Source organism: Rhinoraja longicauda, chromosome 41, assembly GCF_053455715.1.
Source record: "Rhinoraja longicauda isolate Sanriku21f chromosome 41, sRhiLon1.1, whole genome shotgun sequence".
Lineage (NCBI taxonomy): Eukaryota > Metazoa > Chordata > Chondrichthyes > Rajiformes > Arhynchobatidae > Rhinoraja > Rhinoraja longicauda.
In genome coordinates, this window is record NC_135993.1 from 5,216,462 (window position 1) to 5,229,641 (window position 13,180).

A 13,180-nucleotide genomic window follows, 5' to 3' on the forward strand; every position below is an offset into this window, starting at 1 on the left:
TATTAGAAATCTATTTTAACTCTCTGGACGAGTTCTGGAAAGGAGCTGAAACCAAAACAGAAACTCATTTGTGGTCTACACAAGGATTAGATTTCATGCGGAGGGGAGAGGGTAGGGCCGAAGATGTCCTGGTTGGGTTGCTCCTGGGCCTGGCCAAGCAGGCCATCCGTGAGTCACGGCGCCAGGCGGAAGAGGGCTCTGCCCGAGCCGGCTGCCTGCCCCTTTTCCGGGGTTACGTCCACGCCCGGGTGGTGTTGGAGAGGGACTAATCGCTGTCCATGGGCCCCCTGGGGGATTTCGGGGACCGTTGGGCATGGCGGGGGGGTTGGATGCATCCTGGATAGGGATTGTAATATAATTGTATAATAGTTTAATTCGGTATATTTGTTTGCATTGTATTCTGGTGGGGGGTTCTGTTTTGTTTTATTGCATTGTAAATATTATTTTTAAATAATTGAATACATTTTTTGATTTTAAAAAAATGGATTAGATTCCTAGAATTATGTAGTAAAAGAGGTCATCCACCCAACTTTGCTGACCCAGCTCTTTTAAAGAACGACACAAAGTGCTGGAGTAACTCAGCGGGTCACACAGCATCTCAAGAGAACATGGATAGGTGATGTCTCGGGATGGGATCCTTCTTTGCACTGAATGTGCAGGGGGTGGGGTGGGGGGGGGGGAGGGGTGGGGGGGGGGGAAGAGAAAGCTGTAAGAGAGGAGGGGCAGGATAAAAGCATAGACAGATAGGTGGATACAGATGAGGGGGTGGTTTTTGATGGGCGTATGGTTGGACAAAGGCCTGAGATGAAAAGACAAAAAGGTGTGAGGGTACAGAGGCGAAAATTAGCAAGACGTCAAGAGGGTTTTGACCAGAAACGTTACCCATTCCTTCTCTCCAGAGATGCTGCCTGTCCCGCTGTTACTCCAGCATTTTGTGTCTATCTTCTAATTGGCAATTCATGTTTAGTTTAGTTTAGTTTAGAGATACAGCACGGAAACAGGCCCACCGGGTCTACGCCGACCAGCGATCCCCGCACATTAACATTATCCTATACCCACTAGGGATCATTTTTACATTTACCAAGCCAAATAACCTACAAACCTGTATGTCTTTGGAGGGTGGGAGGAAACCGAAAATCTCGGAGAAAACCCATGCAGGTCACGGGGAGAACGTACAAACTCCGTACAGACAGCACCCGTAGTCGGGATGGAACCCGGGTCTCCGGCGCTGCATTCGCTGTAAGGCAGCAACTCTACCGCTGCACCCAATAGTTCAATGCTTCTTTTATTGTCATAGATGCACAACACGGTGAAACTTTTTTGCACAGCCCACAAATGCACAGTCGCCATATTTTGGTGCCGTTTGGAAAGACAAAGAGAGAAGTGCAAGGCGGCTGGGCCTTTCTCGTTCTTCCCGGTCTTCGTTCTTGGCCGGCCGCAGGGTCCAATCTTGCACGGCTCACCTGGTGAGAGCTTCCATTTTAATTAACTAACTTCCACTGGATAAACTGAGAACAGGAGAATCGCCTTACCTAGAAACCCACTAAAAAAATGTTACTGTTGCCTTACTGCTATCTTTGAAAATGTATCCCATTGTGAGTTGGCATCTTTAGCTGCAAGGCGTGGGGCAGAAGTAGGATATCACTTTCTTTAAGATGATAGAAAAAATTACACAGGTTTAAAATGCTCTGTGTTGTTTTAGTTAGCTCAAGCAGGGCACAGCTAGGGTCGTAGAATCATACAGCATGGAAACAAGTCCTTCAGCCCAACTAGCCCACACCGACCAACATCAAGTCAAGTCAAGTTTATTTGTCACATACACACAAATGTGCAGTGAAATGAAGGATTACCCACAGTCGAACAACAAGAGCAATAAAAATAAGCAATAACACACACAATCATACAAAAAGAAACATCCATCACAGTGAGTCTTCTTCAGTCACCTCCTCACTGTGATGGAAGGCCAGAATGTCTTTTCTTTTCCCTGCCGTCTTCTCCCGCGGTCAGGCTGTTGTAGTTGCCCCATCTACACCAATCCCATCTGCCTGCATTTGGCCAATATCCCTCTAAACCTGTCCTATCCATGTGCCTGTCTAAATGTTTCTTAAATGTTGCGATAGTCCCTGCCTCAACTACCTCCTGCGGCAGTTCGTTTTATACACCCACCACCCTTTGTTTTACATAAGTGATATTGCTGATTTGTCTCAAAAGCCGAACCTTGGTGACATCCCGTCTGCCACTTGAGACACAAGCACAATTACTAAAAGGGAGGAAGCATGCAATTACAAACTTCCTCGGAAATTAGAAGCCTTTTGTATAAATTCATTGTTTGCACAGGCTTCCTACCCAATCTGTAGCTTTTCTGTCACCCCATTCAAGTGGCCACCCTTCATATACGAAGGCAGCATCTCTGCAGAAATGGAATGTGATGTTTCGGGTCGAGACCCTTCTTCAGACCGTCTGAAGATGGGTCTCGACCCGAAACGTTACCCATTCCTTCTCTCCAGAGATGCTGCCTGACCCGCTGAGTTACTCCAGTCTACCTTCATATACGAAAGGGCACAAAGTGCTGGAGCAACTCAGGGGGTCAGGCAGCATCTCTGGAGAAAAAGAATAGGTGACGTTTCTGGCAGAGGCCCTTCTTCAGACGGTCTGACCCATTGAGGTATGCCACCATTTTGTGTCTGTCCTTGATTTAAACCAGCATCTGCAGTTCTTCCTGAAGCGTCTCTGGAGAATATGGATAGGTCTTCATATACAAGCTTGCGTAATGAGTAAAGGCAGGTTGCTTGCTTTGTTATCCTGGAGCCCAGCAGTGGATGCATACACATACACATGATACACCTCCTCAAGGACAATCCCAACCCATCATCAGTCCATTCTCTCAAACCTCTGCTGCCTGACCCGCCTGGTTTCTCCAGCACGCCGTTCTTTGTTCAAGATCCCAGCATCTGGAGTCTCTTGTGTCTTCATGATACTATTCCTTCCCACTTCAAAGCAATTGCAAGGCTCCAAACTCTTTGAAGCACTTCCCTCTGGAAAGCGACTCCGGACTGTCAAAGCAGCCACAGCCAGACATAAAAACAGCTTTTTTTCCCACGAGTGATAGTTCTACTCAACAACCAAAGTCTCTTTTTTGCTCTGGTTTATTTTCACCCACATGTTTAGACCGTAATGGTGTATCCTTATTGTTTTGATGTGTTTATGCTTTATTCTTAATTGTTAAACTGTATGTTTGTGTTGTCATTTGTGAGCGGAGCACCAAGGCACATTCCTTGTGTCTGCACATACTTGGCCAATAAACCTATTCATTCATTCATTCATTCATTCAAATGATTCTGAAGCTTTCAGAACCTTTCCCTCCACCAAACTAATATCTTGATAGCAATAACAATACTACATGATATTCATAGTCATACAGCACAGAAACAAGCCCAACTCATCCATGCCACCCAAGATGCCCCATGTAAGCTAGTCCCATTTGCCTGCGTTTGGCCCATATCTCTCCAAGTCTTTCCTAACCATACCCTAACCATACTAAAAAAATTGTTTTAGTACCTGCCTCAACTACCTCCTCTTGCAGCTCGCTCCAAATACCCACTACGGTGAAAATGTTGCCCTCAGTTTCCCATTAAATCTTGCCACTAAACCTATGACCTCTGTTTTTTGATTCCCCTACCTCCACCAAAAGAGTTGGTGCATGCACCCTATTTATCCCCCTCGTGGTCTTATACACCTCTATAAGATCACCCCTCAGCCTCCTGCACTCCAAAGAATAAAGTACTAGCCTGCCCAACCTCTCCCTGTAGCTCATGCCTTCCCAGCAACATCCTCGTAAATCGTCTACGTGTTCTTGACAGTTTACCGACATATTCTTTCTCTTAAAAATAGGTCATTCTTTCTTCCGTGAACCTTTTGAGATAAGACATTGGTAGCTCAATTAAAGACTACTTGGAAGTATGGCATCCCCTAGTTAAGGTAAAAATTATAGATATTGTACTTCAGAAGTTAAGTGAACATTCTCCAACCACAAAATTGCCTCTTACCTCCACAAAATTGTGGATAGCTTCCAGATAGACCAGATTGTTGTCATTGACATCCACGCAAATACAGAAGTAGAGCCCAGCGTAGCGTCGGTAGATTATCTTGAAGTTTCGAAACTGCAAATGGAGTAGAAGAACTCATCAAAGAAAATAAAGTCTGGTGAACTGTGAATACACTTTGAAATACCTCATGGGCTCTGCAGGACACACTAAAAGGAATGTGAAAGATGCTATATAAAGGTGAAACTTCTTTCCTTTATAAGTAGACAAGGAGCGTTTCCTCTCTGAAGGAACTTAAAAAAGAATTGGATTTTATGAACCAATATTTCATTTTGTATAAAAGGAGAGAAGGTTAGCACTCCCCTTGATAAGGATGGAAGGGGCCCGAGTGGCCTTACAACACACAAATGGTTAAGGCATTGCCATCAAATTAGAGTAACCCGGTGGCGCAGCGGTAGAGCTACTACCTTACAGCGCCAGAGACCCGGGTTCGATCCCGACTACGGGTGCTGTCTGTACAGAGTACGTACGTTCCCCCCGAGACCTGCGTGGGTTTTCTCCGAGAACATTGATTTCCTCCCACACTCCAAAAACGTACAGGCTTGTAGGTTAATTGGCTTGGTATAAATGTAAAATTGTCCCTGGTGTGTGTAGGGTGGTGTTAATGTGTGGGGATCGCTTGCAGACTCAGAGGTAAAATGCTGTAAATACTCAGCAGTCATCCAGCATTTATGGAGTTAATGTTTCAGATTAAAGACCTTCCAAACAAAGGTCTTCCACCCTAAATGATAACAGTCTCCCCCCCCCTCCCCCCCCCATGAACTCCACATGGCCTGTTAAGCATTTGCAGCATTTCTTCACCCTTTAGAGTCAAATATTTTTATCTTCTGTGTGTGTACACGGACATCAAATAAGGCTGTTCCGAGGGATTCTGAGGTCCAAGTCCATATCTGTCTGAAACTGGCAACAAAAGTAGATAGAATGGTAAAGAAGACATATGGTATGTTTGCCTTCATCAATCAGGGCATTGAGTGTAAGAGTCAGGAAGACACGTTGCAGCTTTATTAAACTTCAGCGAGGACGCAGTTTGGAGTATTGGCTGCAGGTCTGCTCATTCCCATTATAGGAATGATGTGGAAGCTTTAGAGATGGGGCAGGAAAGGTTTACCAGAATGTTGGTAGACACACAATGCTGGAGTAACTCAGCGGGTCACGTAGCATCTCGGGAGAGAAGGAATGGGTGACGTTTCGGGTCGAGACCCTTCTTCAGTCTGAAGAAGGGTCTCGACCCGAAACGTCACCCATTCCTTCTCTCCCGAGATGCTGCCTGACCTGCTGAGTTACTCCAGCATTTTGTGAATAAATCGATTTGTACCAGCATCTGCAGTTATTTTCTTATACAGCGGTAGAGCTGCCGGCTTACCGCGCCGGAGACCCAGGTTCGATCCTGACTACGGGTGCTGCCTGTATGGAGATTGGACGTCCTCCCTGTGACGGCGTGGCATTTCTCCGGTTTCCTCCCACACTCCAAAAACGTGCAGGTTTGTAGATTAATTGGCTTCGGTAAAAATTGTAAATTGTCCTTAGTGTGTAGGATAGTGTAGGTGTACGGGGCGATTGCTGGTCAGCTTGGGTTGAAGGGCCTGTCACCACATTGCATCTCTCGAGTTGCAGCCTTACATCACTTGCAGTGACTCGTGACTTTTCTCTGTGATCTTCGGTTTCCTCCCACACTCCAAAGACGTACAGGTTACTAGGTTATTTGGCTTGGTACAAATGTAAATTGCCCCTGGTGTGTGTAGGATAGCGTTAAATTGTCCCTGGTGTGTGTAGGATAGCGTTAATGTGCAGGGATCGCTGGTTAGTGCGGACTTGGTGGGCCGAAGGGCCAATTTCTGCGCTGTATCTCTAAAGTCTAAAGCCAGCAGAGATCAATGGGCCAAATGCCTTCTTTCTACATCGTCAGAAATATAAGAAAATACGAGGTAGAAAGAGGTGATAGTCTCTCCCCTCCTCTCCTTGAAAAGGGAATTTAAGCAGGGGTGAAGGAGACGAAATCCATGAGGGCTTTATGGCAGACATTATAATTGATTCTATCCTTACCCCTAAAGCATGCAGTTTTGTACTTCATTCAGCAGCTGATTCTTCCCTTTGTAGCCCAGGGGCACTAAAGCCCACCTTGGGGGGTCTCATCTGCTGCCTTGGGGAAGAATACCCATGGAGGCAACTGAACCCAATTTGTTTCTGGGTCCATCCAGATGCCTCAGAATTGGACCAGATGGTACAATGCTGCACTATGCCATCAGCTTTCTGACTTCTGATTCCTGTTTAACCGTGCACAATATGTGATAGAAAAAAACCAGGTCAGATCCACAATCCATGTCATTCCTCTCCATCTGGAGCATTATGTGGGTTTTTTTCCCCTCTTTGCTGAATCAGTTTCTGGAGTCCAAAGAGCATTAAGCATTTCCTTGATGATTCATTAGCAGCCAGCCAGTCCCAAGTCTGTGCCAGCAGCTCCGTTCTCTACTCTATTCTCCTCGCCCAGTCATATGTTAAGGCAGACAAGGAAACTGTCAGTGCCCTGTGTCGATCGGCTAAATGATCATGCATGTGGAAAGGGACGGGAGGAGGGAAAACCCCCTTATGTCAAGGGTTGGAGGTGGTAACAGTAATAGTGAACGACAATGTGACCTAGTGCAATCTGGAAATCACCATTCAGGGTGCAGGGTTGTAAAACCTTTCTTGCTGGTATTCTTTACAATTTGAGTTTGTGTTTAGTTTATTGTCACGTGTACCGAGCGAGGTACAATGAAAAGCTTTCACTGCGTGCTAACCAGTCAGCAGAAAGACAATGTATGTGCTATCCACAGTGTACAGATACATGATAAAGGGAGTAACGTGAATAACGTTTAGTGCAAGTAAAGTCCGATCAAAGATTTCCAATTAGGTAGATAGTAGCTCAGGACTGCTCTCTAGTTGGTAGGATGGTTCTGTTGCCTGATAAGTTTTGAAGAAATTGTCCCTGAATCTGGAGGTGTGTGTTTTCACACTATACCTTTTGTCCGATGGGAGAAGAGGGAGCGGCTGGGGTTCGACTCGTCCTTGATTATGTTGGAGGCCTTGCCGAGGCAGCGTGAGGTGCAAATGGAGTCGGTGGAAGGGCGGTTGTTCAGCTTTTTCATACTGTGGGTGTCAAAGCTTATGGTGAGAAGGTAGGGGAATGGAGTTGAGAGGGAAAGATACGTCGTCATGATTGAATGGTGGAGTAGACGCGATGGGCTGAATGGCCTAATTCTGCTCCTATGGCGTATGAACTTATGATGCCAGTGACCTGGTTGTCTAGCTGCCTTAACGAGTTTGACTTATTGCCAGAAGACAGAATGGATGTGGGTTTGCTCTTTGTTTAACTGTCATTTGTGGATCCGAGCTAGGCAATAATAGGATTGCTACACAATATCACTAATGTGGGTATATCTAGAGGGAATTGGACAGGACAACCAACCCTGATAACTACAGTTATACCTCCCAGAAGCATATTCGTGGTAGCTAAGCAGGGACACTGACCTCACAGTTGAATATTGGCATTCACTGTTAATAGCCACTTGGGCAATGTACCAACGTGCAATTACTATCCTTGGAACAGGTATCCCATTGAGAGCTTTAGGACAGGAAGGAATACAAATTATGTTACTGGCATAATAAGAAAAGACTTGCTGCCAAAACACTGATTCAATGCAGTGTGAAAATCTAAACATTCTATGAATTGTACAGAAATGTGCTGAGCCAAACCTAGTTTCACAGCAGAAGGATGAAGTGAGGGAAAGCTAATCTGTTGAATGGTGGTGCTGGCTCGAAGGGCCGAATGGCCTACTCCTGCACCTATTGTCTATTGTGCATCAACTAGCTTTTGTTTTTAGACAGACCTTTCAATTTTTTCATCTTGTCTGATCTTAAGGTCGGCAGTCCTTTAGTTCAATTCTTTTTTTTAAATTATTGCCCACCCTCGATATGTTTGGCTCAGCTCTGTTGCTTGGATATTTAGGGAGCTCATTTCCAGTCTAACAATACATTACAATACAATACAATATATCTTTATTGTCATTGTACAATGGTACAACGAGATTGGGAATGCGCCTCCCATACGATGCAATAAATTAATTAGCTAGTCAGTATTAATTTAAACAACCCAATGAAACAAATTAGAACAGTTTTAAAACAGAATAAAGTGCAAGTAGATCTGTGCCGGTTCACTGTGCAATGTGACCATCCGGCTCAGTAGGACCGGTTCATAGCAGCTATGGCCCTGGGGATGAAGCTGTTCCTGAGTCTGGAGGAGCGGGCGTAGAAGGCCTTGTATCGTCTGCCCGATGGTAGAAGTTCGAACAGACTGTTGCAGGGGTGTGAGGAGTCTTTGTGGATGCTGGTGGCTTTTCTGAGGCATCGTGTGTTGTAGATGCCCTCCAAGGCTGGTAGCTGTGTTCCGATGGTCCTCTGAGGTCTATGGACGACCCGCTGAAGAGCTCTCCTCTCTGCCTCCGTGCAGCTGAGATACCTTGTACTCCAAGATGGCAGAGCAGCTGTTTTACCAGTTATTTTGCTCAGACATACTATCGGCAGGTTGGCACACCTATCAGGACCACTTGGAATGACTTCAATTGAAAAATATCTTTAAAAATCTGGATATGAGTGTTGCTGACAAAGACAGCATTTAATGTCCACTGCTGATCCTTTGAATCTCAATTGCCCCAGAGGACAACTAATAGTAAATTATTTTGCTAGGAGTAAGCAGTCACAGAGTTACCCAGACCTAGTGAGGTCAGCAGCTTTCCTTCTCTAAAGTGAACTAGCGGACTTATAGAAACATAGAAAATAGGTGCAGGAGGAGGCCATTTGGCCCTTCGAGCCAGCACCGCCATTCATTGTGGTCATGGTTGATCATCCACAATCAGTAACCTGTGCCTGCTTTCTCCCCATATCCCTTGATTCCGCTAGCCCCTAGAGCTCTATCTAACTCTCTTTCAAATTCATCCAGTGAATTGGCCTCCATTCCTAATTTTTTGGAATTCACTGCCTTCCGTGGCAGAGATTTCCAAACATTAACAACTCTCTGGGTGAAAAGGTTTTTTCTCACCTCAGTTTTAAATGGCCTCCCCTTTATTCTTAAACTGTGGCCCCTGGTTCTGGACTCCCCCAACATTGTTTGCTAGTCTGGTAGTTTCATACTTCAGTTTCGTTTCGTTTAGATACAGCGTGGAAGCAGGCCCCTTGGACCACCGAGTTAGCGCCGCCCAACAATCACCCGCTCACACTGCTTGTGTTATCCAAGTTTCACATCCTACACATGAAGGGCGATTTACAGAGGCCAATTGACCTACAAACCTGCATGTCTTTGGAATGTAGAAGGAAACTGGAGCACCCTGAGGAAACCCACGCGGTCACAGGGAGAACATACAAACTCTGTACAGATAGCATCCGTAGTTTGGATCGAATCTGGGTCTCTGGCGCTGTGAGGCAATAGACAATAGGTGCAGGAGGAGGCCATTCGACCCTTCGAGCCAGCACCACCATTCAATGTGATAATGGCTGATCATTCTCAATCAGTACCCCGTTCCTGCCTTCTCCCCATACCCCCTGACTCCGCTATCCTTCAGAGCCCTATCTAGCTCTCTCTTGAATGCAGCAACGCTACCGCTGCGCCACTGTGCCGCTCTAAATTCTGGAGTAAAAAGTAGTCAAATTTAAGAACTAAGCTGCCAAAGCTACAACAGGATTGAACCCGTGAAAATCTCATATATCTGCTACTTGTTGTGTTACTCGCATTACTCATGCCTTGAAACCTGTCATGTAGAGTCTGAAATGAAAACCATAATTGTTGACTTCACCATTATCCATAGATGACCAGGATATATATTTGTTTTGAATTAATGGGTTTAAAGTGGCTGTTTTAGTAGTTTTTGATGGATTTAGCTTTAATGAGAACACTACAAAACATTAATATCAGTCATTTGAGATACATAAATTATCGGGTAAAAGGATTAGCGCTTATTTTGGAACATAGATAGGAGACCCTGGATGATATAAATCAGCTATATTCCCCAGATGACAAAGAGCTGGGGTATTCTTGATTTGTTTACCATCTGGTGCGGTATTTAGTTCCATAGATTCGAGGTGCCTCACCTTTTAGTTCTAGTTAATGATACGAGTGCTTTCTAATAGCACGGACTAGGTAAAATCACATATTGGAAGACACTTGAGCTGGCTAATTGTAGGCTTCTGAATGCCCAGCATAAATCCTATCTCCAAGAGGAGAGAAAATAGCAGATACTTTTTTTTTTTAGCAAAAGTGGATCTCAATGCACCTCTCATACTGTGTTTAGCTTACTTGTACTACAGTACAAACTGTAGCGTATGCTTTTATAAAATGGATTTAAAAAAACTGCCAGTACAAAAGGATTAATAAAGCACATCTAGCATCTATGGAGTAGACAAAATGGTGAACTAACAGCAAGGCAGCACAGGGCTAATTGGAGCAGTGTGTGAAACTAATGACCCAAAGGCAATCATGTTATATGTTAGGTATGTCTCCACAGAGTTAAACCAGCATTCTTCATACATCAGCGTCATTGATTTGAAACATTTCCAACCAAGACTGTGGACGGGCAGATATTACAGTCCGAGGGGTAGTTTTTCTGGATGTTGGTCTCCACTTTTAAACGACAGACTATCAGCCTTGGCACCAGGGCTATTTGGTCAGCCATTTCCATTATAATGTGCCAATGCATCAATGTTGGGCAGTGCTTCTTAAACTGGTGAATGGTTCACCCAAGGGTGAATGAAACTAGAGGGGTGCATGAAGGGTGAATGACTTAATATATATAAAATTATACACAAGGGAAAATAAGACGAAAATTACCCAAAAAACCATAAGAGAATTTAGTCGAGGGTGAATGAAATTTTGTGATAAAGACTCAAGGGTGAATGAGTTTAAAAAGCACTGATTTAGGGAACCCTAAAATAAGTTGGAATGTTAATTCTCCCATTCCAACGGATGGCCCTTGTGTGAACTAATGATTTTCTGCTTAAATGCTCAGTAGTATTTGCCAACTGTGTAAACTGCGTTTCTTTTCCCCTTTGTTGATGACAATAGACAATAGACAATAGGTGCAGGAGGAGGCCATTCGGCCCTTCGAGCCAGCACCGCCATTCAATGTGATCATGGTTGATCATTCTCAATCAGTACCCCGTTCCTGCCTTCTCCCCATACCCCCTGACTCCGCTATCCTTAAGAGCTCTATCTAGCTCTCTCTTGAATGCGTTCAGAGAATTGGTCTCCACTGCCTTCTGAGGCAGAGAATTCCACAGATTCACAACTCTCTGTCTGAAAAAGTCTTTCCTCAGCTCAGTTCTAAATGGCCTATCCCTTATTCTTAAACTGTGGCCCCTTGTTCTGGACTCCCCCAACATTGGGAACATGTTTCCTGCCTCTAACGTGTCCAACCCCTTAATAACAGTCCACTGTCTGCTATTAAGTAACCCTAAAAAGGTTTGCTGCTCATTAGTTGATCTCAGCTGTGGCAACAAATGGAGGTGTTACACTTGACTCAAGCGCCCAAGGGGCCAGGGTTGGTTGGAAGCCCGGGGCACAAAGGTTGATGGGTGAGGAGAGGGACGCTGGTTCGCAGGTACGAGGGAAGGCGACGGCTGGAAGTTCGCAGCAGCCTGGGGCTCACCTGGAACGGGCACCGCTCATAATACCTAGAGCGTGGATTGGAAATGGCGCTAAAACATGATGCCTCTTGCATGTGGGATCAGTAGACATTTTCTGCACAATTTGCTAAATCGGGGATGTGCTTAGGAAGTGCTCAGGAAACATGTCTATCTTTTACAATATGAGAGTCTTGCTAAAGAGGGTTCACTGTTAAATTTTGTGCGAGGAAAGGATTTGAAGGAATAGCTTGTCATATATTGCACGATCACGCCAAGCATTTGAATGATAACCCAATGAATAAGCTATCCAAGGACCATGCCTGCAGGATAAGAACAAAGTAAATTGGGTTAAAAAATAAGCTTCAAATCTAAAGCAAATTGATTGCTTTTCTTCACTGGGGTGATTTTAGTCAGTAATGGCCTGGTTCAACTTGTACTACTTCATGAGAGGAATAGATCGGGTAGATGCACAGAGTCTCTTGCCCAGAGTAGGTAAATCGTGGTCTAAGGTGAAGGGGAAATGATTTAATAGGAATCTGAGGGGTAACCTTTCCACACAAAGGGTGGTGGGTGTATGGAGCAAGCTGCCAGAGGAGGTGGTTGAGGCAGGGACTATCCCAACATTTAAGAAACAGGTAGACAGATACATGGATAGGACGGGTTTAAGAGGGATATGGACCAAACGCAAGCAGGAGGGACATGTTGGCCTGTGTGGGCACGTTGGGCCGAAGGGCCTGTATCCACAGTGTATCACTCTATGATTCTATAACTCTACATAGGGGGAACCTTAAACCTTAGAGGATGCCCTGTAAGAGGCAGGTCCTTAAGAATCCCAGCTAAAGTTAGTAATTTATTATTGAATTCAGGCTAACAACAGCAGAGTTAATGGAATTACCCTTTTGACAAAAACATCTGTAGAAGCATGGCCGGCTGGCAATGGTTCAAGCTTGCGATGCTGATATATGATCAATGCTGTTATAACTTTGGCATGCCTACCATTTATTTTGGTAAGCCCTATACAGAACACAAATGGAGGCTTTTTGTCCCCCAGCAATAATACTCAGAATTTATACTTTATACACTATATATTAGTCAGAGATTGGTGATCTGCATGACTGCTACTTAATTCTGCAATGTTTTTAAATTGAAGGTAGTCACAAAGTGCTGCAGTAACTCAGCGGGTCAGGCAGCATCTCTGGAGAGAAGGAATGGGTGACGTTTCGGGTGGAGACCCTTGTTCAGACTGATGTCAGGGGAGGGGGCAGGACAGAGATAGATAAGAAAGACAAAGATACTGAAGAAGGGTCTCGACCCGAAACGTCACCATTCCTTCTCTCCAGAGATGCTGCCTGACCCGTTGAATTACTCCAGCATTTTGTGTCTACCTTCGATTTAAACCAGCTTCTGCAGTTTTCTTCCCTATGTTT

At 44.8% G+C, this 13,180-nt stretch overlaps 1 protein-coding gene and 1 pseudogene across 1 annotated transcript in view; one reads left to right on the forward strand and one right to left on the reverse strand.

Moving 5' to 3' along the window:
• Nucleotides 1-13,180, reverse strand: part of ap2s1 (adaptor related protein complex 2 subunit sigma 1) — a 50,142-nt gene that overhangs the window by 13,885 nt on the left and 23,077 nt on the right. Inside the window, exon 3 of the mRNA XM_078430857.1 lies at nt 4,047-4,160. Coding sequence (XP_078286983.1) covers nt 4,047-4,160 — 114 coding nt within the window. The remainder of the gene's footprint in view (nt 1-4,046; nt 4,161-13,180) is intronic.
• Nucleotides 4,373-4,515, forward strand: LOC144611895 (U6atac minor spliceosomal RNA; annotated as a pseudogene).